At 57.1% G+C, this 24,919-nt stretch overlaps 7 protein-coding genes across 7 annotated transcripts; 2 read left to right on the top strand and 5 right to left on the bottom strand.

Moving 5' to 3' along the window:
- Positions 1-3,633: 3,633 nt before the first annotated feature.
- Positions 3,634-4,037, bottom strand: TRAVEDRAFT_135321 (uncharacterized protein; the record flags this gene model as incomplete). Its single annotated transcript, XM_008046096.1, has 2 exons — positions 3,634-3,852; positions 3,909-4,037. Coding segments are annotated over 2 exons (348 nt in total), but the record flags the coding sequence as incomplete, so codon positions are not given.
- An 826-nt stretch (positions 4,038-4,863) lies between these two features.
- On the bottom strand, positions 4,864-7,109 carry TRAVEDRAFT_174795 (FAD/NAD-P-binding domain-containing protein; the record flags this gene model as incomplete). The annotated part of the gene is made up of 11 exons (XM_008046095.1): positions 4,864-4,979; positions 5,036-5,084; positions 5,156-5,299; positions 5,366-5,388; positions 5,457-5,545; positions 5,602-5,691; positions 5,752-6,063; positions 6,120-6,577; positions 6,631-6,750; positions 6,800-6,944; positions 6,999-7,109. 11 exons carry the CDS (start codon positions 7,107-7,109, stop codon positions 4,901-4,903), a joined length of 1,620 nt encoding a protein of 539 aa, XP_008044286.1. The 3' UTR covers positions 4,864-4,900.
- A 2,057-nt stretch (positions 7,110-9,166) lies between these two features.
- Positions 9,167-11,010, top strand: TRAVEDRAFT_135035 (uncharacterized protein; the record flags this gene model as incomplete). Its single annotated transcript, XM_008046094.1, has 5 exons — positions 9,167-9,325; positions 9,375-9,926; positions 9,994-10,380; positions 10,437-10,634; positions 10,699-11,010. The coding sequence occupies 5 exons, from the start codon at positions 9,167-9,169 to the stop codon at positions 11,008-11,010; spliced, it is 1,608 nt and encodes a 535-aa protein (XP_008044285.1).
- A 574-nt stretch (positions 11,011-11,584) lies between these two features.
- On the bottom strand, positions 11,585-13,091 carry TRAVEDRAFT_135294 (uncharacterized protein; the record flags this gene model as incomplete). The annotated part of the gene is made up of 6 exons (XM_008046093.1): positions 11,585-12,022; positions 12,081-12,262; positions 12,315-12,446; positions 12,508-12,583; positions 12,647-12,808; positions 12,861-13,091. The coding sequence occupies 6 exons, from the start codon at positions 13,089-13,091 to the stop codon at positions 11,585-11,587; spliced, it is 1,221 nt and encodes a 406-aa protein (XP_008044284.1).
- A 1,457-nt stretch (positions 13,092-14,548) lies between these two features.
- Positions 14,549-15,869, bottom strand: TRAVEDRAFT_135327 (uncharacterized protein; the record flags this gene model as incomplete). The annotated part of the gene is made up of 4 exons (XM_008046092.1): positions 14,549-14,614; positions 14,677-15,203; positions 15,278-15,682; positions 15,767-15,869. 4 exons carry the CDS (start codon positions 15,867-15,869, stop codon positions 14,549-14,551), a joined length of 1,101 nt encoding a protein of 366 aa, XP_008044283.1.
- A 1,366-nt stretch (positions 15,870-17,235) lies between these two features.
- Positions 17,236-18,755, bottom strand: TRAVEDRAFT_53159 (uncharacterized protein; the record flags this gene model as incomplete). Its single annotated transcript, XM_008046091.1, has 7 exons — positions 17,236-17,628; positions 17,730-17,911; positions 17,972-18,103; positions 18,136-18,232; positions 18,286-18,447; positions 18,505-18,623; positions 18,698-18,755. 7 exons carry the CDS (start codon positions 18,753-18,755, stop codon positions 17,236-17,238), a joined length of 1,143 nt encoding a protein of 380 aa, XP_008044282.1.
- A 2,325-nt stretch (positions 18,756-21,080) lies between these two features.
- On the top strand, positions 21,081-23,727 carry TRAVEDRAFT_75039 (uncharacterized protein; the record flags this gene model as incomplete). Its single annotated transcript, XM_008046090.1, has 11 exons — positions 21,081-21,429; positions 21,496-21,508; positions 21,560-21,725; positions 21,777-21,864; positions 21,914-22,031; positions 22,093-22,344; positions 22,403-22,721; positions 22,773-22,782; positions 22,844-23,144; positions 23,204-23,258; positions 23,323-23,727. The coding sequence occupies 11 exons, from the start codon at positions 21,081-21,083 to the stop codon at positions 23,725-23,727; spliced, it is 2,076 nt and encodes a 691-aa protein (XP_008044281.1).
- Between the last annotated feature and the right edge of the window lie 1,192 nt (positions 23,728-24,919).

The raw sequence follows: 24,919 nt of genomic DNA, 5'->3' as shown, positions 1-24,919 counted from the left end.
GAGAGAAGAACGCTGATCGACCGGTATCATTCAATATCCATACTACGCTGAGAATCTTCAGAGAGTTTGGGGGGCCGCTAATACCATGTGCACGACTAACATACAACGCGAATCACTCGTAAAAGGTCCGGGACCGACATATTGGGGTTCTGAATCATCTCGAGGAGCGCATCCACGTATTTGATCCCCCGCGGCCCCGCGAGATACGCGTCCCAGTCGGTGAAGAGCGGCTCCCACGTCCACAACTTGTTCGAGCGGACAATCCGCCCCGGGAGCGCAGCGATGGACTCCTGTCCCTCTGCGCACCTCAGCGCCAGCCCGAAATGCACGCTAACTGTACACAGCATGACTATGTCCGTCAGCATCCGCTTGACCGCCACATCCGCCGGGCCAGGCGTGAAGAACGCGCTGGTGGAACGAAATTGCGGGTAGAGGAACGTCTGCGTCGTGCTGATCCCGTACACCGCGAAGAGCACCGTAAGCAGGCCGACGAAGCGCGGGTGGCTGCTATGTTGTCGATGCACCGTCTCGCGTAGGGCCGCGTTCCGCGCCCAGTTCCGCGCGCCCATGGTTCCGCGGAGAGATTCCTCGACCGTGAACCAGACGTGCCCCATGAAGCTGAAGGTATGCGCGGGGTTACGTGCGGCGCCGGGTTTGCAGAGGCACTGCATCCGAATCTCCATGATTTTTGGCGGATTGTTCATGTTGTCCGCGCCGCCTTCCATCAGGACGTGTGCCTTCGCGTAGGACTGGAACGTCCAGGAGTGCGCCTCTATGAAGTCGCGAAGTGCTTGCGAGAACTCGTCGACTGTCTGGAAGCCGTACGGCTGGACCTCGGCGTGCTTCATAATGCGTTCGGGATTCTTCTCGTCTATCACGCGGCAGGCAGACCTGAGGCAGACGGGTCGAACAGTCAGGGGCAGTTCTGGGGCTCGCGAAGGGTTCCGCCTCAGCGGATGCAATGCGAAAGACTCACTTGTGAGTTGGCCAAGCTGCTTTTTGACATTCTTTGCTGCAGTAATTTACAACCGCACATTTCGAGCATCTCATCATCTTCGATACTTCGTCCTGTGGCTTTCCGCAATGATGGCACCCCCGGAGCGCGACAGGTACTGTCATGTAGTCTTTCTTTTGGCTCGTCATCGCAATAAGCGTTTGCAAGAAGTAGTCCAGATGGATAGCGGGAAAGCTGACGCAGATCTAGAGGGAGCGGGAAGAGAGCAGAATGAAGGGGGAAGCAGAGTTGTGCACCAACGCGTCCGAGTGCAAGCAGGAGCTTATTCGGATTCAAGTCAGCCGCAGCGGAGAGACTCATACCCAGAACTAGGCTCTCCGTCGCACTGACTGACTGATCGAGATCGAGCAACGATCGAAGACGGCTCCGACTTGCGCTGAGTGCGCCTCCGTCGGTGTAAGCAATTTAAAATTCAAAAGTGAAGTAGCCAAGTGCTCCTAGCGGTGAACTACTTATTATGGAACAAGATGTCTCTTTTCTGAAACTCTTTCCCATGCCTGTACACCCACATTAGCGTCACCAAAACTCAGCACAAATAACATACTCACCATCCACGAAGGTGATGCACAATCCCCGCTTGGGTCTCCGGGAGCTCCATATCGGCCATCCCGTCCTTCCAGTAAGTCCGCGCCGTCAGCGCCTTGCAGAGCCGGCAGACAGCGATGGAGTAAGGGCCCGTGGGTTTCAGCGCCATGCGGTCCTCGATCATCCTGCGCGTCTTCAAGTCGACGACGGTGGCGCGCGCGCGAGCAGGCGCGGTGTCCGCTCCCTCTGGGAGCAGTTTGATGCACGCGCCGGGCCCAGTGAACGGGTGGTGCGACCTCAGGAGGAGGTTGAAGGATGTGACCCTAGTTCTGCGGGAGGAGGAAGAGGGCTAAGATACAGGGCTCGACGACAGCCCAAGGGAAAGTGCGTACCTTTCTCGCTTCCGCTTCTCAAATTTCGCGAGGTCTTTTGTGACGTGTGTGAACTGGTAAAATGAGCGTCCATGAGCGATCTGAGAATTATGTAAGACATAACCTGGATGCTCACCAACTTCGGCCAGTCCAGTTCCTCCGGGGGCGGCATGGCCGGATCGCCACAGGAGCAGTACAGTCTCCCAGCGCGAATGAGTTCCGGCAGGACGGCTATGGGCGTATTGCGCGGGAGCCCCGCAGAGTCGAGCATCTTGCCCCCCAAAACATATTCGCCCGAGCACCATATATCCTTCCGTATCGAGCGGCCCTCATACGACTCCGGCACGACCCATCCCGCCTCCGGATGGTCCGTGCGCCAGTGGTCGTGCATCTCTTCGAACGTGAGATGGTACGGGTTCTGGCGCCACGGGTGCGACGGCATGTGGCACCCGAAGAGGGCGTATTGCCTTGTCAGCGCCTCGTCCGCGGACAGGCCCTCTAGGTCTTCTTTCCAGCCCGCGACCTCGGGCTTGTATCCGAGAGCCCGATGCAGGACGGAGAGGGCAGCGGCTTTGGCTTCTGTCTTGTAGACCTCGACTTCCTGCAGGATCTGCGGCATAAGCGCAAAGAATTCGTCGCGGGTGACGTCGCCTTGAGTGTCGTTTTGCCGAGCGAGCGCGGCGATGCTGGGAAGGCGGTGGAAGTTGAAGAGGTTGGGCATGAGAGCGCGCTGGGCGGCGGCCATCGGCTGTAGTATGACCTCGTTGTAGAACGCAGAGATTTGATTGAGGCGCGCCTCCAACCTGAAGGCATAGGCCGCTTCAGTCCTGCGCTTCTTCTCTTCTTGGAGCATTGCGACGATCTTCGCCTTGATGTTGTTCCAAACTGTGCTCGGCGTTAGGTAGAACTGGCATACGGAGACGTGCGAGCACGTACTGCGACCGGTGAGCTCCTTAGGCTGGTCTACAAGCTTCGCCCAGTCGTTGTTACTAGTAGGGAAATCGGCCTCCGCGTACCCGAGATCCTTGACCTTCTCGACGATGCTGCGTCACCGTAGTTAGCGGTTAGTACTACTATGCACTACAGGGCTGAGGACTAACCTAGCTTTACGCCTGGCCTTCAGCGCATCCTGTTCCTTCTGCCTCTTCAACGCGACACCGGCCTCCCATCGCAACAATGCAGTCGCATGCTACATAAGTCATCGTCAGCACCACATTCGTTCGTTCAGAGTACGGGGTTGCGTACTACATGCGCCTCCGCGCTCTCGGAGAAAACATCATCCAAATATTCCCGCCTCGTCTCGCCCTCCCTCTTAGCCCGAAGCTCACGCATAACCGTCGCCTGCAGTTGAGGGGCGTAATACTTGCGATCAGGCGTGTGCATCAACGGACGCTCCAAAAGCACGGCCACGGCAATATCTGGTACATGTTCAACAAGTCGAAGACGGGAGTCCGAGAGGAGGCGGTTCGTACCTTTGCCAGTCTCACAAGGTACCATGGCCGTTAAGCATCTCTGCGTGAGAGGGTCCATATCCGGTAGTATTTCTTTTCCTGTCAATATACTAAATGCGCATCATGAGCCTGTGACGACACCGACACTTGCCGACCGGGAACACGTACTTTTCTTTGCGGCACGACGGGCAGAGCCGCAACCTGATAGCGTAGTCTACCCAGGAGGAACGAGCACCGCATAGCTAGCACATGGCAAATCAGTATGTGAAGATTAACTGAACTCAAGAACACTCACATTGCAAACACGATCAAATAAGAGCGCAGAGTACGCAGGCTCAGTCATGCCCTCCGGACAGGGCGGGAGACCGTCAACGCTGGCCAAGCTTTCCGTCCACACGAATCTGCTTTTGCGCGAGAGAATAACCGAGCGCAGCTGCTTCGATGTTCTGGAGATGTGCAGCAGGTCCAGCGGATGCGAATGCGACGCAATCTGCGTATGAAAGTGACATGATAGTCAAACGCGAGGATGATAGTGATAAAACGCACCTCGATGAAGATGTCCATCGGCATATGCATGAAGCCAGCCAACTTGCCAGTACTGCGACTGCTGCCGTGTCCTTTGACTATTCCGCCGGCCTTCGCGTGGTTGCCGCGGGCGCGCTTTGCCGGAGGCGGCGTCGTACTATGAATCCTGCGATACAAAGTGGCGTTTGAAAACGAACAGGCATCCGGGTGGAGATGTAAACTTACGAGTTATCCGACATGAGGAGCGGGGAAAACGCGAGTCGATGGATGCAGGCAGTGGTAAAAGTGGGGAAGAGGACGAAAAGGCGACGAGCGCATACGTAGCCACTTTATATACTCCATCTGCGCGACTTGAAATCGCCCGGTGTGCGACGTTGAATAGCCAACGATGCGACGCGAGCTATCCCTCACATATGCCCTGAGGATATGTGGACTAGCGCGCGTAGCCACGTGTGCGACGCCTCGCTAAAACTTTGACCCGCCATTGCTTCTCGTTGCTTTCACTCAAGCGAACGAAAGCATATCAACGCCTTGGTGAGTCTTGCGTTGACATATTAGGTTCTACAATGACTCTGTGGACATCATCGGGCGACGTGTAGCAACTGTGCTGCGCTGGCAGTACCAAATGCCGTGACAGTAGGTCAATAAACTCCGAGTCCTCTTGCGGAAGCTAAGTATATATGCTCCGTGAGCATCGAATATTTCGTTCGGTCGCTATGAGGTACATACCATTTTTGGGCCTTGAACTAAGAGTCAACAGTTTGCAGGTGCGAGACAGAGAAAGAGAGAGATATGCGCATTGAATATTGAGCGCTGAGCGCACACTGCTATGCCGGCGTCTACGGCGATACGGTCGAGCTCCTGCCATGGCAGGCCGAGGGTCGAAGGCCTCCTTCCAAGTCCAACCTGGAGACTGCTTTATATCCTCGTGGACGGTTCTGAGGCCACCAATAGGCTCTTCGCGAAGACCAAGTGAGCGTTCTATATGATAAACATATGCTAACGATACATTACTACGCATGCCCAGCAGACCGCTTAGCATGCTTGTACTCCTCTGGATACACGCCCCATCCCTGCATAATGAAGAACACCCTATACGCCCGCCGCACGTCAGTGTAAGAATGAGCGGAACACGGATCAGTACTCACCATTTCAGCCTGTCCAGCCGGAAGAGGTGGAACAGCAGCAGCCAGATCGCTGCACAGATTATTAGCCGAGGGTCTGCAACAGCGGAAAGCGAGAAAGGAAGACGGGGGACAGATACGCACTGAGCTCCGCGTACGTGAAGAAGCTGAGGGCGCCGCCGCGCGCGCCGCGCTTGACGAAGCGAATGACGTCGACCCAGAGCTTCATGTCCTTTGGGGTCGGGCGCGCGTCTGGGTCCATGAGGAACGTAAGGAGGATACGCATGTCTGCAGGCAGACGAACGAGGAGGTGAGTCTCGGGCCGCAGGTGATAGAAAATGTCGGGACACGTACACATGCCGATGTGGAAGTGGCCACTACGCCGGGAGAAGAAGGAACAAGTGGTCAGAAACATGGAAGGAGCGCATATAAGTGGGTTGCTTACACAGTGCCGATTGCGTTTTGGTAGGCAGAGTTCGTCGCGAGGATAGACCAGTCCTCTGTTGCGAAATTTTGCAGGTACAGGTTCGGACGCTGCAGCGGCGCGAGCGTCAGCAAGGCTCACTATATCGCGATTCCAGGTAACCTACGTCGTATCCTTCTGGGAAGACTTCGTCCTGAAAGAAGTCGATCGTCGGCTTCTTGAAACCAGTCGCCAGCACAACCACGTCGCCGGTATACTGCGGGAATCGCCAATGAGTTTCACACGCGACGCATACATCGAGGGCAGGAACACGCACCTCCTTCTCCTCTTTGCCTTCACCCGGCTTGTCTTCACGGCCGCGCACCTTCACGCGCACGCCAGCCTTCGTAAAGCGCTCGATATCCGCGCGGACGTACTGGCACTTCCCATTCTTCACATGTCCGATGAACTCGTCGTTCACGATAGGGGTTCCTTCGAATAGACCTGCGCGGGCGGGAACGAGCTCAGGAGCGCCGCGGTAGTTCCACAACGCGACAATCTTCTCCCAGATAAACGAGAGCGGCATCTCGCGCCCGAACGGCTGAGCGGAGATGAGCGTGTCGATGATCATGTTCCTAGGGATGATCCACTGGAGTTGAGCGTCAGTCCTGTACAACATATGCGAGCGAGGGACGGAATGCACACCTTGTCGTCGCGCGCTACCATCACGCACTCTTTTGCGCCCAAGGAGAGAGCTGTCTCAACAGCCTCGACTCCGCTCGCGCCGCTGCCAATGACCAGGACCTGCTTCCCCTCGAGCGCGGCGTCGTCGAGTTCAGAAGAATGGATGACCTCGCCCTCGTATACTTCGCCTTCCTCCTTGCCTTCATGCTTTCCGTCTTTTCCGTTCTCCGATGCGTCTCCATCCGACGAGGGCAGCCCGGGGAAGTTGATGCGCATGGGCTCTCCGCATGTGCCCACAGTAGCGACGACCGCGTCGAATTCGCCGTCCTCGCCATCGTTCACGATCCAGCGCGACTGCGAGCCAGAGGGGTCTGCTTGAAGGTGCTCGCCTGTGCCTTTCACGCGGCGCACCGACTTTACAGGTGTGTTGAAGCGAGTCCGGGGCTCGAGCTGGTATTCCTTCCATATCCTGCGGATTTCTGGCTATGACGTCAGAGGGCGTATCTTGGTATGCCGGAGTGCGCATACATACCGCTGAGAATCTCGTCGCGTCGAGGAAACGACTTTGACCAAAGCACGGCAGGGTGAAACCGGTACAGAAGGGAGTTGAGTTGAAGGCCAGACGTCTTGTTGACGTGCGCCCAGATGCCGCCTATGGCCATATTAGTCCCAGGCGCAAGTGTCCAGTAGGCTACTCTTACCGACAGAGTCCCCCTGCTCATATATAACGACGTCGAAGCCATGTGCGATAGCATGCGCGGCACTTGAAACACCCGTAAGACCGGCGCCGATGATTGCTATCCTGCCCTTGGGGTTCTTGGGGTATTCTGGACCTGGCGGCGGTGGCTGCACGCAGGTTATACACAAGCCTGTGCAGGATGAGCCAAATGAAGCACTCACTGGTTTGAACAGCCAGATAATGGCATGCTGGACGAGCCTATAGTAGAAGTTGAAAATTACTCCCGCCCAGTGGGTTGGCGACAACAGAGCGGCGTAGTGTTTGGTCGGCATCGTTGTTGAGAGAGGAAGGTGATGTCGAGGTCGTCGCGACCGCGTTTAAGAGACAGGATCGAGCGTCTTCGTTGAAGCATGTGTTTTCTTCCGATGATGTCGACGGGCCATGACGTCCTCGTCGACGCTCTCGCTGTTGGAGAAAACGGATGACGTCACGCGTCCCTACCGCAACGCGCCTAAGCGTCTACAGAGGAGACGGGTCAGCGCCGCGCCGTACGCAGAATGAGCGATGTGAAGTAGAGATAGCGGGCTGTTTGAGGAGGCCGTTGCCTACTGGTGGTGCGTTAGGAGTGGATGGTGGGAGGTGGAGGGAAGGGAAGGGTGGCACCGACTCCCCGACCTCGCTCGATGTCTTATAAGAGAGAGAGGAAACGGAGCGACAGGGAAGACGGCGCTGAGCTCGAATTCTCCTGCCCAGAATGGCTGAAGACATTCCAAATGTGGATACAGAAGCTCAAGACCTGTCGCGCCTTGGCGGTGGCGGTTTTGCAAGTCGATCGCGTCGCGTTAGGTCGCGTTCCACCTTGGAGTGGAGGCCACGTGCAGCCACGTGGTCGCGTCTGCTCAATGGGCGCTTAAAAGGCTACGCGCCACTGGCCCGCAGCAAACCGCAGTAGGTACGGAGCAACCACCGACCGGTAGCAGCGCTAGAGGAGTCCTAGTAGGCGCGCATCCCACTCTCCGTTCAAGCTGAACCAGCTGTTTATGCAACAGATTGTTTTGTAAGGTGATGGGGTTTCCGTATGTTATCAATCCAACGGACAAATTCGTACCATACCCATTTGATACACTGGCACACGACAGAGTGTATATAGTACTATACACGGCCCTCCCAACTGCAAGGAGGTGGCCCTCGGATCTGTACCGCGCGGACTTGTTCGTAACCTGCCAGGCCCGATATGCGAGCGCGACTGGGTGGGGGCTGTCAGCTACGACATGGAAATTCAAATCCGGTGAGCTTACGGATAAAGAATACATTTTTAGGCCCTTTAGGAAGCTACTTGTCCAAGTTTCAGGGCCGCAGGACCGCGTACAGGCCTTTGGAACATGCATGCATGAGATGTGGACGAGAACCCGCAGGCGCCGGTGGTTCGGCAATGGCCGAATTCAAGCCCACCTTTATAATTAAAGTTTACGTACGCACGCGCACGTCCACGTCCTCCATCTATGCGGTATGTCGCCCCTCTACCTTTCCTTGAGTGAGACCACGCATACTTCAGGCTGCGGGGAGAGCATACGTCTGGCGGTTTCAACGCCATTGCTCTCCTCCAGCGATCAAAAGGGCCGCTTCATAAAGGTCATGCACGAGCGGAACGAGCGAACCCGCAAGGGGGGCCGGGACCGAGTGTGCTCACTGGGCCACCAAGTGTGTATGACGCCTCGACGACTCCGATGGAACATCTTGTACGTATGCATGCGCATCCGGCGATTCACTGCTCAAAAACTAGTAATGCTCAGGTCAACTTCTTAGTACTCAGCATTGCGACTGGCGTGATTAATAAAGGACCCCGTCGCTCAATTGAAGTCTATGTGTGCTACGTAGCAGAAGGGCCCTATCAAGCTCCATCGACATCCACGGGTCTGCAGCTTCTGGTGCGCATGACATAGTTATGACCAGGGGGAAGTCGAAGGCTGGGTGCCAGACGTGCCGGATTGACCTGTCGAATGCTTGGAAGGAGAATCGTACCCGTGTGGGTCCACATCTAGTATTTCTTCAGTCAAACCGGGGCGAGGATTATTTCTGTGACGTATCGATAGACAATTCCTCTGGCATCTTTCATGGTCATGCGGCCTCATGCTGACACCTTGCATTCAGGTTCTCTTACATCGTAGTGTTCGTAGCACGTTCAGGAAGGGGCCAGAGCGAGCTGTTAAAGCGCAAACCCTCTCTCGACGTCCCTACTTAACCAACGCCCATACCAGCGCACTCTCCTCTCTCACCCATACGTTCTGCGTCTCTCGCCGCTCGTCTGGTCTTGCCTCGCCTCACTCTCTACCTACGCCATCCCAAGTCCTGCTCATTTTCCGTGTTTACACGGGCGCATTCTCCTCAAATGTACGTCTACAACGGCAAGCTTGACTGGTTAGACTATGCCAAGGACGAATGCATCACCATCGTCTTCCCCGCCGGCTTCGCGCTGAAGGACCCCGTCTGTGCGTACTGGCAATGGACGACGGACGCCGAAGGCAATGAGAAGCGCAACACCTGCCAGGTACTCCCTTAGCTTAATGATCAATCGTGGTTTCTGACGTCTGGGACAGCTCGGCTCTATCACCACCGTCACCAAGACCGCTGACCAGTACAAGATCACCATTTTCTTCGACCACTCAGGCTACTCCTTCGACAGCGTCGTCGCCGCTGATTTCAAGTCTGTGACGATTACAATGCGCAACCAATCCGGGGATACTTCCAGCGCTATCACCCTGCAGGAACAGCTGTCGGACGCCTGCCGCGTGCCGTCCACCGAGGTGTTCACCGGAAAGCTCAACTGGTTCAACTACGCCGTCAACGATATGATCACATTCGTCGTGCCGCGCGGCGTTGCGGTCGGGGCGCCGGTGGGGCTGTACTGGCAGTGGACCGAGGACGCGAACGGCAACCTCAAGCAAAACAGGAGCGTGAACAGCACCTTCCGCGCGGTGTCCGCGTCCGGCGGGCAGACGACGGGCACGTTCGACGACGGCTACTACACATTCGAGGCCACGATCCTCAGCGACGACAAGAGCGCGACGATCCACATGCGCAACCCGAACGGCGCGTCCACAACGGTCGAGGCGCAGCACACCGATTTCAGGCAGATGCACCGCAAGAAGGTGTGCCATCAGCTGCGATGCGTGTCCGAAGTCCCCACTGACGGCGTGTATTCGCCACCGTTACTAGGCCCTCATCATCCGCTACGGAACGGGCATCGACAACGGCATCTTCTTCGTGCGCGACATGCTTGTCGACCACCTAGGGTTCGACGCCGACGACGTCGAGATGCTATACTTCAGCGAAGAGCCTGCGGGCGCGCCCGGCGTGCTATCCGACGGCCAGGCGGCCCCAAGCGCATCCCGCTTCAAGGCGCGGTTCACCGACCTGATTGCGGGAGCAGCCGCGGGCGACGTGCGCTTCCTGTACGTGGACACCCACGGGACGATCCGCCCCGACGACGACAGCTCCGGGGAAGCGGACGACATGGACGAGGGCTGGACCATGGCCGAAGACGACGACGGGATACGCAAGGAGGTCGTCTACGACGACTGGCTGGCAGACACCATCCGTGCCGTGCGTCGTACGAGACTTACTGGAGCCGGGCTGTGTTACTGACTCCGCTCTCCCAGAACCTGAAGCCCGGCGTGAACCTGACTATACTCGCGTCGTCGTGCATGGGCGGCGGGATGCTCGACACGCACACCGCTACGCCAGGCGTCCTGCTCGCAGGCTGCCACGAGACGCAGTTCAACGTCAAGGCGCTGAAGACCAACGACGCCAGGGTGGACCCGTGGATGTACGCCATCGTGGCCACCATCAAGAACGCCGTGAGCATACTTGGCGTCATCATCGCTCTCGCATAGATCAAGAATTACTGACATACTCGCACAGGTCAAGCGCAAGCGCGGCGTTCCCACATACTCCTCGCTCTTCAACGACGCCAAGAAGTACATCCGGAACCAGCTCGCCGGCGGGTCTATCAGCGACATCTACAAGGGTCCCAGCCCGAACGAGCTCGAACCCGTCCCGCGCGACCAGCCCTCGAACACGAGCCACCAGGACCCGCAGCTGATTTTCTACAGCGGGTACCTCGACCCGGACGAGGAGCGCTTCCTCTTCCCGTTCGTCGCGGCGCGCAGCGGGGACGCCGAGGGCGAGAGCGTGCGCTTCCCGAGGGACCAGTATGCGCATGACGAGCTGTGATAGTGGCCCCGCAGCCAGGCCGTTCTTTGTCTTGACCGTGACGTAGTAGGGTTACTCTGCCGCCCTAAGCTTTGAGAGGTCCAAGCACTGTACTGTAGGATTACTGTGCTCCGAGTCCACGCGCCTCAAATGTACATATATATATAGCTTCTCTAATCAGGTCTACATCTTGTTACTCTCAAAGGCCACAGATCCTTCAAGGTGGGCATGACGGCCTGAGACGCGTCGAAGGTGTGTAGACCACATGGTCGCGTTGTGATATGGCACGCGCTCCGCCCGAGCGAAGGGAAGGATAGTACTCCCGCACGATGCTGCGAGCTGTCGAGGCATATGATCAAGACAAGCCGCAAGACGCCGATGTGAGCATAAATCTACCCCAGGGTGGAAGGAAGAAGCAAGCTTGCTTACTGATTAGGGGAACACCGGTTGCGGGAGCATCAGTGGGACGGTGGCGGCCAGAAGTTAGGATAGAGCGTCCACAGCCCACCATGACCAAGAAAACAAAACACAACAGACTGCATTGTCCGAGTACACGCTACAAAAAACACGCCAGAGTCCAACTGGTACAAGCCGCTCAAAGGGCAACGACATGTATCTGGCTCCCGTTCTGCCCACCCTGCGGCGATATCGACCGCTCCAACACAGACAGCACCCCGTCGTCCGGCGCGCTCCCAAACCCATGTCTTGTAGGGCTCCGTAGCGTGAGCGAGACAGGACTCTGCACGCGCTCGCTCTGCGTCTTCGGCCTGTCCTGCGACTCGCGCGAAGACCGCGACTCCAAATCCTCGTGCACGAACTGCGCGATCTCGACCGTGATGTTGATGTCCTTCATCTCCGTGTCCGACTGCTGCCGCCGCACCATACGCCGCATCGCCGCGCTCGGGCGGGACGCGTCGGAGGCGCGCGTTGGGGCGGGCACGGGCTGGGTCGGCTCGGGGATGAGGGTGCCGTCCGCGGCAAGGCCGATGCGCACGATGATCATGTTAAACACGATGCAGATGATGGGCGAGATCTGGATCGCAGTATTGTTTTGAGGGACGTAGCGGACACGAAGAAAGGCGGGAGCTTACCATGTCAAGAACGATATACACGCCGTTGGAGTGAAGCAAGAAGAGGACCAATGCAGCGGTGACAGTGATCGAGTACAGCGCGCCGCTCTCGACGATGATGCGTAGGATGGGCGAGAGACGGCCCCCGGATCTGTACTGCGCGGACTTACTCGTAACCTGCCAGATCCGGTACGCGAGCGCGACTAGGTGAACACTGTCAGATACCACGGGTTAAGTCAGACCCTCTGAACTTACGGGTAGAGCATATATTGGTGATGAGGGTCATGGACCAGTTGCCGGTAAGCCAGAGGCTGGTGTCCCGCTCGAAAAGGTCATTCGACCCCGCCGATGTGGTCGCGAGAGAGTACCCCACGCCGCTAGAGAATGCTGCATAGAAACGGATGAGAAACCGCGACCGCGAGAGAGCGTACGGCGTATAAAAGCCTACCAACGAGGCCCAGCCACCCAAGTATGGGGACGATGACGACATAAATGTTGTTCCACACTTTGTACGTGCGATAAATCTAAGCGCATGCTTGCGCATTAGCGTACGTTGCGAGCGTGAAGGAGTAGAGAGGGACACGTACGACAACACCGTCGAGGATGAGGGTCTGCGCGTTGTACAGCGCGTTCTTGAGCACGAACGATACCTCCGAGACGTTACCAAAATATGCCTCGGGTCCTCCGGGTTGTTTCGGGCCCTTGCTGATGAAGCCCTCGTATAGGCGCACAATGTTGACGATCATCTCCTGCCAACGAAAGAGGTCAAGGGGAGCTCATTACATGCAAGGAATGCCGCACCATGGTGGAGAAGGCGAGCAGCGCTGTCGATGCGCACACCATCGACCAGTTGACGCGGCGCTTCTTCCGATTCCGCAAGAGGACCCACAGCGTAAGTATGAACAAGAAAACAGAAAGTCCTGCGGGCGCATCACCTGTTAGCCTATCAACGTGAATGCCAAGTGTATGTCCCGACAAGTAGAGATGCGCGGCGATCAGGCACGATGCGGGGCAGGGGCAAAGGCTCACCATAAAGGATGCCCTCGAAGGACGTCGAGAACACCGCTGCTTCAGAGCGCAGCATGGTAGGGGAACCGGGGGAAACGGGAAGACAAGCGAAGAAAGGAGTGTGAGGCAGTCGGACCCGCCGCCGTTGGCAACTTCGCTACACGGAACGTCGGCTATGCGTGAGCTGCTATATACGCGGACGGTCGCACAGATCCCGTGCGCTCTGCAGAGGCTCGGAGACAAGTCGAAGCAAAGGGGAAGGGCGAACTTGCAGGACCGGCGACTCAGGGAAGGAGCAGAGACGAAGCGCGAGGTCGCGGGCGACGTCCAAGGGGCACACACCCCACCTCGCGCACTTGAGCAACGCGGGCATGCGCACTCCCATCTCTGCAGCCCGGCAAACAGGCGCAACGCGCCAGTGCACGGCGGTCGCCGCAGGCCCGCAGCCCACACACTGGTCCGAGTGCGCCCCTTAGCAGCGGAAGGGGCGGGTGCAGGGATGGAAGGGGTGCATGCCATAACGTCGTCTGATGGCCCGCTTCGGGGACGCACTTTACGAGTGCAAGCTTCGCTTCCGGGGGCGGAAGCGCGCGGTCGCGAAGATAGAGACGCGGCGCAACGCCGCCCATCGTCTCGCTTCGTCCACTGTTGGCGCTGTTCCATCCCCACACTCATATGTGGACCCCGCGGATATCATCGCGGGACAGTGGGCGGGTGCGTTCAGACTTCGCAATTCGGGATGTCGGCCGTAACGAGCGTTGTCAATGCGGTGAGTCGGCGATTAGTTGCTACGGATCGGAAGCCTGCGTAAACGGTTTAGCTCACGAACGCGCGCGTTTCTGACCGGAGTAAGACGTCAAAAAGAGTTGAGAGCCCGTCGTATACTGGAAAGGCAAGGACGCAGAGGGTGTTGGGATCGCCTGGGACGCCGGCGGCTTCGAGATACTAGGTAGTGCGGCTAGCCCATTTCGGGGAAGCGCCCTTCGGGATCAGTCTGATTGGGTGTAATTTCCCCCTTGTTGGTGTGCGAGTGGTTGCTTCGGGGATGCTTCTCGACCGGGGCTATCGCTTCATAGTACAACAATTGGGCCTGTAGCTGCTGGCAACCGGCTCGAGCTGTATTTTTGTATTCGGTCGAGTCGTCCACTACTTCAGGCTTCCGATAGGGCTTCACCCGGTTAACCTGCGATCGAATATGCTTGAATCGGTGGACTAGAAGACCGAATAATGGTTGTTCCACGGAGTACGGAGCATCGTAGTCATGGTAAGCATGGATTATGAAGCACACTTACGTCGTTCCAAACTTCCAGCGGGCAGGTAGTCATTTTATATTTGATACATCCTCCCGCAAGCCTCAGGCTAAGTATTCGTATGATTACCTGCATAGGGCTTGTTCCCCGCATCAGAGTTGAAATGAACCTGATTGATATGAGATCATCCGTGGGTTATGGGTGAACGGAATGAATGAAGTATGGCGCTCACTACTGGACGTCATCCTCATCCCCAACCAGAGCACGAAAGGCCTTCTCCGGCTGGTCCCAAGATACCTGCACAAACAGCAGTATGTTAGGCTAAATCACGCTACAGCATCGCGCACTCAAGAACGTACAAAGTGGTTTGCACCCCGAATCCGCATCATCCTCACACGCCGAATCGCGACGCCTTTCTGCTCCGCGTCCTCGAGCTCCTTCCTGAGCGCCCACGCACCCCAGGTAGTGTCCCAGGTAGAGCGCAAGCACCAGGTGAAGCAGACTTCGACTTCGGGCCACGTATTCCCCGCTGTCACCGACGGGGCGCCCGGACTTGGCAGGTACAGCGCCCGCTCTTTGAGGGTCTTGAACAGACCCAGCCTACGTCCGCTCTGGAATAGCAGCGCGTCGGACCCCCCAGACGCGCCCGGCGGCAGGTACTGGGCCCGCACTACTTCCTCGGGGGTCAGCGCGGCGATCGTCGGCGGCGGATCCTGCACGGGTGTCTTCTGCTCGAGCGTCTCCAGCGAGTCACCGTGGCCGTAGTAACCGCTGACCCATCGGGCGAAGACATGGTCTATGGTCTCCGGGGTGAGCTCGGGGTCGAGGAGGGGGTGGTACCCGGAAGTTTCCGGCGGTAGATATCCGAGGAGGTGGTAGGACGGATCTGTGGCAAGACGTGTGGGTGAGTACTTGCCCTTTCCACGTAACTGGAGAGCTACCAAGGCGACGTCTACTCACCGAAGAAAATGACGCGCCGCATATATGCGCTCAGATCTACGCTGTTTGTGGCGAATGAGGCTGAGTGTGCGAGAAGAGCAGTGATCCAGACGGTTCCGAAAGACCAGCCTGCGACGATGATTCCGCCCGTGTTCCTCTCTCGCTGGAACGGTGGTAGGTCTTCATTCTTCACTAGCTCGATTAGGAGGTCATACACCTCCCGTGCTCGCTCTTTCATGAAAACATCAATCTTCTGCGTCGCCTCGGCGATCTCGGTCGCGCTCGCCGCCTCCTCGGTAGGGAGTGAAGGCAGCAATGCGCGTTCTTCTTGCGTGAATGGCCGAGCCCCCGGGTAGTCCCTCCGATTCACAAGGATCACACGTGTGTTACAATCCTTTGCGAGAGGGACAAACTTGGAGAAGATACCTGCCGTGTAGAGGGTTAGGACGTAATATGTGGTGGGCGTACACTTCTCCGCATAAAGCCGTGCCCTGAGGGTGTGGTCCGTACCTGAGTGCCATGTGTACCCGTGAATAACGACCAGCGTCGTGTAGTTCGTACTGGCATTGGGAACACCTGAGTCTTCCAGTATGTGGAGTGCTGTGGATGCCATCATCGTGGTATCTCTGGATAAGATTGGATCATAGAGCACTGGTCTCGTGGACATAACGCACCTGCTGCCGCATTAGTGCAGCTGGGGGCTAGATCGTTGAGGTTCCTGGCGAGCGCTCCCGCAACTGCTACCGAGGCTGACTTCTTGCTCTTCCAAGGGCGTCCAACTTCTCAAATTGCGGCTCCGATTTTTGTGCCTGTGGCTTCATGAGAATCAGGGTATTCGTTCGCGGTACTGAGTACGAGCAGGCACAGCGAGCACGATCCCCCGCAGTGAAGCACCGGAGAAACTTCGACTTCGGAGACGTTCAGCACAGAACAAGGCTGCCGAATGTCCGGCACCTCGTGCGAGTAAGGCACTCACAACGCTAGACGAAGCAGCCCCCGCGACTGGGGTCTTTTTTGCATAGGGTCCGCACCGTGCGTCTTGCGGGCTGTGCCGCAAGTAAAGTGCACGTCGTGACTGGATTCTGCTGACCTTACCCCGGGCCGCTTGGAGATAGAAATAGAGTGGAGAGCGTTAAAATCCCGGCCCTCTATGTGCAGGATTTTTAGGCAAACATGGTGGCCAAAGTGATCGTTGAAGTGGCTCAACACCAGCCGAAGATGGCGCAATCCAACAAGTACAGCGCTCCTTGAGCATTGCTGAGAAATACGTTCCGAGCTGGGTTTAGTACGAAATTGACATTCAGAGGAGTTCAAAACCGATGCTTACCGTTGAATACGAGAAGAGAATCAAGAGTCACACATTGACCGTGATGGTGGTTTGCACAAAAGCTGCACATGTGTAAGCGCTTCGAAATCATACGTACGTGCAGGTAAGCGCCGTTCACTTTCGCCGCCCACGCCGGTCCATTCATGCAGGCTCACATCGTCTGCAACGTTGCCCGCTCATTCGCGCTATTCGCGTTCTGTAGCTTAAATACCTAGCTGACTCAACACAGGCATGCGCGAGCGAATACCCATGGCAAACGCACGCGCTGCGAACAACACTGCCCAGATGACACCTCCGTGAGATTCCGCGGACTGTTAAGATCTGTGAACTTTCGCATGGCCTATCTTCTGTGAAGGATACTCCCACCGAAAGAAGAAAATAGGGGTTCCGGCTGTTTTCATTGCGGGGAGTTCGGACGGACGGGGCGCGGAAATCGATTGCGCGAGGTATACTGCGGTACACGGCGGTACTACATGAGAGCTACGGGTACAACAATGGAATGGAAGGGAGTCGTCGTGAGCGTGAACGTTGCTACCGAGACAGGGACTGCTACACTACACTAGCTACAAAGAAAGAAGGGTTCGTTGCCTACTGCCCAAGGACTGCGCAAGAAAGGAGCGGAAATGAAGAAAGCACATACGTAACTGGCAGTTCAGACAGAGCCGTCCTCGACGGGCGCCTTCTCTATCGGCGAGCGGTGCACCGAGGACCGTGGGGACTCTGAGCCCGAGTCTACGTCAACGTCGAGAATGTCGCGCATCATGCGCGGATCGTGCTCGCGCGTCCGTATGGCTGGACTCGCTGCGTCAACCATCGTGTACTCGGAGTCGTTCTCGATGACCTGCGTGATCTCGACCTTGAGGTCCTTCATCGCGTACGTGCCGTCGGTGCGCCGCCGCACAGCGCGGTCCACGATAGACGCAGACGCAGCCGCGGCCCAAGTCCCCTGCGCGGTGTTGCTGCCCGCAGCGAGGAAGCTGCGGTCGCTGGCGAGGCCGATGCGGATGATAAGCATGTTGAACACGATAGAGATGATGGGAGAGATCTGTCGGGGAAGGTCAGCTCGTGTGTGCGTGGCCGGAAGCCCCGAGGACGCTGCCGTCACCAGCCTGAGAGTAGCGACGGGCATGCAAGAAGGATACGTACGAGGTCGAGGATGACGTATACGCCGTTGGACTTCACGACGAAGGAGATGAGAGCCGCGGTGATGGTCATCGAGTAGATCGCGCCGCTCTCGATAATGACGCGCAAGACTGGGCCAAGGAAGTCAGACGCGCGATACTGCGCCGACCGCCGAGTGACTGTCCAGATCCTGCCCGCCAGAAGGACTGCAAACAAGATATGACTTGAAAGGAGGATCTTCGGCAGGCGCTCGGGAAGTAACTTACGTGTGGATGAAAGGTTCGTGCCCAGAGTCAACGCGTACACTGCCGTGATCCATCGACCGGTCTGGACCGCGAACACATCCCCAGAATGTTTCGAAGAATTCACCAGGGCGATGTTCAAGCCAATCGAGCCGCCTGAGCCGAACGTAAGTCAAACAGCGTCGGACCGATCATTGGCGTGAACTTGCCTAACAATCCACACCAGCCAATCATGGGAAGGATCACAACGAGCACACTTTGCCATACGATATATGTCCGGTAAATCTTGTTTCGGTAAGCATCGACGACGCGTCGCAAAGTGAGCACCGATGACTTACCACGACAGCGTCAAGAATGAGTGTTTGCGTGTTGTAGAACACGCTCTTCGCAACGAACGTAGGGTCTGACACGGCACTAAACCACGCCTCCGGCCCCCCGGGCACGAAAGGACCTATCGTGATGAATCCTTGGTAGATGCGAGCAATGTTGACCGCCATCTCCTGCAGTACGACGCGTCAGGGGCTAGCAGCAACGTGAGAACTCACTCGCCCACGTACCGCAGTCGCGAGCACCATGAGCGAGCACCCCGCCCCTACTAGTGCGTAGTTGACCTGTCGATGTTTACGATCCCGCAGCATGATCCACATGGCCAGCATGAACATGAACACAGCGTAGCCTGTCGCGGCGGACGTCGGGGTCAGCACGCGTGGTTCGCCCTTGCGCGATACGAGAAGCCAGGAGGCGACTCACCATAGAGAACGCCCTGAACTGTGGTGGACAAGATCCCCGCGGCGCGCAAAGGCAACATTGTGGCGGCGATCGGTGGTCGGGGACGTGGCCTGGGCGAGGAGGGTAGGAGAGGGCGGGTTTGAGGGCGTGTTTATAGCGTCCGGTACATATAGCGGAGGCCTGAGGGACCAGGGGAACACAGGGGCCGCGGCATGACGCTTCTCATTGCCACCTCACACACTTCCGCACGGGGAGCAGGTTGCTGTAAGTGGATTCCTGCAACCCGCCTCGAAGCTCACCTCCCCGGGCGGACCGAGGTCGATGTCGACACGCTCTGCCGTTACTTGTCATTTACACAGCGGAGGGATACGCGCCACAGACTACGCATACGTCGACTGTTGGGAGGGGGCGGCATTGTGGGGCGGAAGTCGGGCGCGATGCTGCACCCCAGGATCCGCGACCCCGAGACAAGGGTGACTTCTGCATTATACACGTTAATACTTCTGCGTGGGCAAAGACCGGCTTCTTGGGGAATCAATAGATTTCGTGAGCAATAACCATGTGAGGCGGAGTCTCCCGTTCTGCCCTGCCCTTGCACACGACTGTGAGAGCTGGGAAGCGTGCTCGCGCAATGCGGCTGAAAGCAGGAATTCCTACTGCCGAGCGAGTGCAGCATACTCGTCCGACGCTCTACCGAGTGCGCCGGAGACTTACCGGTACCGTCTACTCGCGATGCATTGCGGAAGATTAGTCTCCCCTAGGCAAATCTAGACGTTCCAGGGTGCTTTATGAGAGGGGGCAGGGACGAGCACTAGCGGAAGATGCCGATTGCATCCTCGTTCCGCATGGTGCAGGGGCTGGCACCGAGCAATGAGCGGTGCAAACAAATAGCGTAATTCTGTACAATGCACTCGTGAGCGAGGCGCAGATGATAGTTGGAAAACAAGGTACCCTTACTGAAGCAATTCTAGCATTCTTCTGTGAGTAGCGTCCATAGCAAATGTGTGCTTCGAGTCAACATACCTCATAAATCGCGGTAGAGCACCGCCAAACTGCTCGCGCGTGAGCCGGAGAGTACTATCCTGCGACGGGATATGCATCGCGAGACAGCATGTGCAAATCAGTCTCTGCTTCGTTCAGCAGGGCCTCGTATAGCCTTAAACTTTTCAGAGGAAACATTGGATGTGCATGAATGCACTCACAAAAACGGGGAGGGGGCGGGGATCCGGGATGAGATGAGGTATATCGTGCGACATTTGCATTGCAATCCTCGTTTGGCATATCCGGTGATGGGATAGTATGTCATTCCCACTGGGCATAACGAGAGTCGAGTGAGCAGGTGGGTTGCTGGTCGAGGCTGGAGGCTGGGCGAGGCGCTGAGGATGTGCGGAAATATCCGGGGAAAGCGGCAGCGCCGAGGGCTCGGCGCTGACAGATCGCTGATGCTGATCTTGAGCGCTACCATGTTTGTGCGTTCCTGGCGTCGATTGCAAGTTGAAGTGAGAGGCTCCTACGACCAACCTACGGCCATGACTCAAGCTTCATGCCTCAGAGAGAGGACAGCAAACATATTGATACTCATAAATGAGTTTTTATCTTCGTCCGCCGCGATAGCGCAGCTCAATCACGACCTCGCCGGTGAGACACACGCTCAAATTGATTATAATTTGAGCTCACTATCGTATTAGCAACTCGGAGGAGTTACTGCTACATTCATATGGAGAGGACCGCATTCGTTTTCGTGAATGGCCTATCTATCTGCCAATCATCTAGGAACATTGAAACCCGACGTCGTCTGCACGACGACACGTCAACCCTCGGCTCCGACAGCCTACTCAAATTCTAGCGTCCGGGGCTGGCCACGGTTGCCGTGGATAGCCGTGATCTGCCTCTCAGGTCTGAGGAAAGCGTTATAGGCATAACGGACGGCCCGTCGACCTGCCTCGAAGACGTAGGTATGAGTCACTCTGGACGATTGGGACGAATATTCTGACAGACGTATGCTTCCAAAAGGTACCATATCGCAAGTCCGGTGTAAAGCGGAACTTCCCCCAAGTGATCCGCATGAGCCGTGATACCTCCTTAGACAAATGGACTTATGACAGTGGCCGCGTTCTCAGGAGAGCCACCCCTTACCGACTCCAGGCGGTGTGAGCTCCTCGAGATTTTGGTGGCGCTGGTAAACAACAACGCTGACCGCTGATGATTCTGCGTATCTTGATCTCGGTCCTATTCGCCTCGACGTTGATCGTCATGGTCTGGCGCCGCCTGCGGTGTTCTCGCCGGTTGGACGCGTTTCGCAAAACAAATGACAGGCCCGCATAGCCCCAGGCACGAGCATATAGTGCACATCCTGGCGTCCTGCGCAACACTACCGGTGTCTCTTGCATACCCCGCGCTCGCCATGCGCCTTCCACTCTTTTCTGTGCTCCTCGCACTTCTCTCATCGACGAAGGCCGATCTTACCATTTACGGCGTATTCGGGAAGACTACAACAGTGCCTGTACCATCGGGCACCGACATTCCAACCACGACAACCTCCTTCGTGACCACAAGCGGACCCGCTCGTTTTACATCCCTTGCCGCATACAACGATGTTTACCTACTGCCGCCTCCGATACCAAGTCCGGCACCTTCTACGGCGTTCACTATCAACGTCCCCAACAGCGCCTCGAACGTCGTTGGGCTGTCGATACCTCAAGCAGGCACCTTCTTCGGGTTCTCGATCGAAATGTCCGTTGCAACCCAGCTCAGTAAGACATCCTTTCTTGGTATGACATCTGAAGGCTAACGAACTTCATCGGGTTTTTGCCGGACAGTCGGGACGAACTCGTAGGTCACTCCGAAATCAATTATCCCTACGGTACCTAATGGATATTGCAGGACACGGCTATTCGTTCCTTTCCTCAACCTCATGGCGCTGGTGGTGGAGAGGGTGGGCGCGGTGCACGTTCGTGTGGGCGGTAACACCCAGGAGACTGCATCCATGGTCGATTCGTTCCCTGATGGGAAGATCATGGAGAAGGATAAGGAGGATGCGTCCAACCCCGTACGTTTCTTATATCTGACACCATCGAGACCATGATCCTGAACCACACAGACATCCACTCCCGTTTTGGACTATACGGTAGACCTACTGTATATGCTTGGCAACGTATCAAGCTTGGTGAATGTGAAGTGGTACCTTGGTAGGTGATTTCGTCGCGAAAAGCCCTTGTATTGACTTACGGCGATCAGGCATACCCTTCAACGATACCAGCCACTTGCGCCTGGAGATCGCAGAGCACGGCGAAGAGATCCTCGGCGACAACCTGATTGGCTTCCAAGCGGGGAACGAACCTGACCTATACGGCGCGTACGTCGTATCCACTCTCATTCGTCCTTACTTCGCGTCTTACGCGCGTTGGCGGCCGTAGGTTCAGTCACGGTCACCGTAATGCGTCTTATAGCCCGTGGGACTATTTCGGCGAGTTTTCGCAGTTCACGCAGGGGTACGCCAGCGACACGAAGATAACAAGGAAGAAATCGCTCATTGCACCGAGCACCCAAGGCGGGAACTGGCCCGACCCCCTGAACCCCACTAACAGGCCGATGGGCGCCGAAGCTGTGTGGAACACGGGATTCGTTCAAGTATACGACGAGTACCTTTCAGCGCTCTCCGTCGAACAGTACGCTTCTTCCCTCGCTGTCTCTCGAGATGGAGATTGAGCCGCATCATTTTTGCAGCTACCCGAACGAGAACTGCGCCGATATCTTCCCGGGAGACAGCGAGCCGCTGAACCTCATCGCACAGCTCGCCCCGTACCTGACGCACAACAACGGGCTGGGCCAGGTGCAGCCGCACCTCAACTCCACGATGCTCGCACAGACGTGGGGCAAGCCGTTCCTGATGTTCGAGACGAACACGGCGTCATGCGGCGGCTTCCCCGGCATCAGTGATGCATTCACCTCGGCGCTCTGGGCCGTCGACTATGCCCTGCAGATGGCGAACAGCAACTTCACTGGAGCCCTCTTCCATGCAGGTGGGCAGAATGTGACCTACAATGTAAGTTTGCGCATATACTGCTCGCATCGGACGTGGCTGATGCTCTTAAAGCCGTTCACAGGTATACTTTCAACACTAGCGGATGGATGTGATCTTAGACTGACCTTTCGATCGCATCTCAGCTGCTCCGACAAACGAGTCTTCATTCCACCAGTGGACGGTCGGCCCGATCTTCTACTCCGCCCTCGCCGTCGCAGAAGCGCTCGGGTCCACGAACACCTCGCGCGTCAAAGACCTGTTCCCGAACAACGGCAACGAGTTCACGCCCGCGTACGCGATTTACGAGAACGACCAGCTCGCGCGGATGATGCTCGTGAACTTCCTCGACGACCCGAGCGGCGCGAACGACTATACCGCGACCATCAACGTCGGCGGCCAGCAGTTCGGCGAGGGAAACGCGGTCCCGGCTCAGGTCAAAGTCAAGTGAGTATCCTGTGCATTGTTCGGTCCCGTACAGGCGGAGCTTACCATGCTTTCCGCAGATACCTGCTCGCCCCCTCGGTGGCGGAAAAGCAGAATATCACATGGGCTGGGCAGGTCAGTCTTCGCGCCGCAGGTTCTCGCATCGCCAGGTCGACTTACGTCTTTTCTGCGCCTGCAGACTCTCGGTGGCCGTTTCCAGGTCGACGGGCGGCTGAAGGGCACAGAGGACGTCAAGACCGTGCAGTGCGACCAGACGGCAAACACCTGTCAAATCAGGGTGCCCGCGCCCGGTGCCGCGCTCGTCTTCATCTCGGACACCGCGCAGCAGCAAGCGTCCGCACCCGACAGCGCATCCACCTACGCGACGACGGTGGTGACGAAGACGAAGAACACGGCCACCGTCGACCCTGCCGTGATCGCGACGTCGAATGGACAGAGCGGGAAGAACCGCGGTATCGGCGGAACGAGTCAGGGTGGCGAGAACGGGGCGGTGGGCAGACGCGCACCCGCCGCTACGTCGGCGCTGACTGCCATGCTTGTCGCGGGGCTGTCCGCGTCGCTGTCTGCTCGTCTGCTCTGGTGAGCGCGGTGCTTGTCACTTATTCATTCAATGCGACCGGGCGCCAGTTCCGTTCTTTTGGACACCAGGAGCTGTTTGGTTGTGGTTATAGGTCAGAGAATTGGGTTCTTCGTGCTGTGTCGTGGGTTTATCATTATCCCCGCTGGGTGCCAATTGTTGATATTTTATCATAACGTTGCAGTATAATGGATGCATGTAAAGGTGCGTCAGGCGATAGCTTCCGCGAGATTCGGGTGTTCTGAGTCGTTCTTTTTCTTGATAGGATCCGTTTCAACACTGACTACCTTGGAATCAGTGTTGACCGCAACGGGCTGGATGCGGTAGTGCCACGATGTCACTGCCACCGCCACATTGCGTGGGTGCTGGCGGCGCCAGAGAGCAAGTCGGACTTGCACCGCTGGACCCCCACTTTGTCGTACTGCTTCCCATGCAAGTACCTGGGCTGGGGAGGCCCATCCGTACGTGCCTTTTGGGGGGGTTCATACTTTTACTGTGGCACATGTTTGACTTCCGCAGCCACAACCCTCTGGGAACCCGTATAGGCGTAATGACTCACTGGCAGGACGACCACCCCAGTGTCAAATTTCACTTTGGAGGCGCGGTACTGCGTTCTCCGTCGAATGGCGGACGACAACGACAACTACCAGACTTGCTATGTATGAGTCCTACTCCAAGCGCCGACGGTGGCGCCGGCGGCAGCGTACAGCCACCTACAGCCACCCCGTCGCGACGTTCGCCAATTTTCAACGCAGCGGCAACGCCTAGGGTCGGCGGTGCCGAAGATGATCTGGCTCTACTGCTGTGCCAACCTGGTCCAACTTGCTTGCAGTCTCTCCCTGCCTACGAGGCATTATCGCACCACGTCTGCAAGCATTCCCGTCGCGGTCACACGGAATCAGCTGCAACATCCATCATCGCGGGCTCCCATCCAAGCAGGAACAGGTACGTTGCATTCAGCGGCTACGTCGCAGCTCGATGCATCTCAAACGGTCCCGCCCGGGAGACACCTGTAAGTGTCGCGCACCGTCTCGTTGGGCGAAAGCGGTGTAGACCTGTCATTATACAATGCCTGATCTACTCCTCCTTCCCATATCAGGCTGCACCATCGACATTCTTAGGCTTCCCGTGATTGCGGAACGTCCGCACGCGATCTCGGCGCCGCCGCAGCGGCCCAGGCGCACCTCGTCGCGCTCGC

This window comes from Trametes versicolor, assembly GCF_000271585.1.
Source record: "Trametes versicolor FP-101664 SS1 unplaced genomic scaffold TRAVEscaffold_13, whole genome shotgun sequence".
In the NCBI taxonomy this organism is placed as follows: Eukaryota; Fungi; Basidiomycota; class Agaricomycetes; order Polyporales; family Polyporaceae; genus Trametes; species Trametes versicolor.
This window is presented reverse-complemented; position numbering and strand designations above follow the sequence as displayed.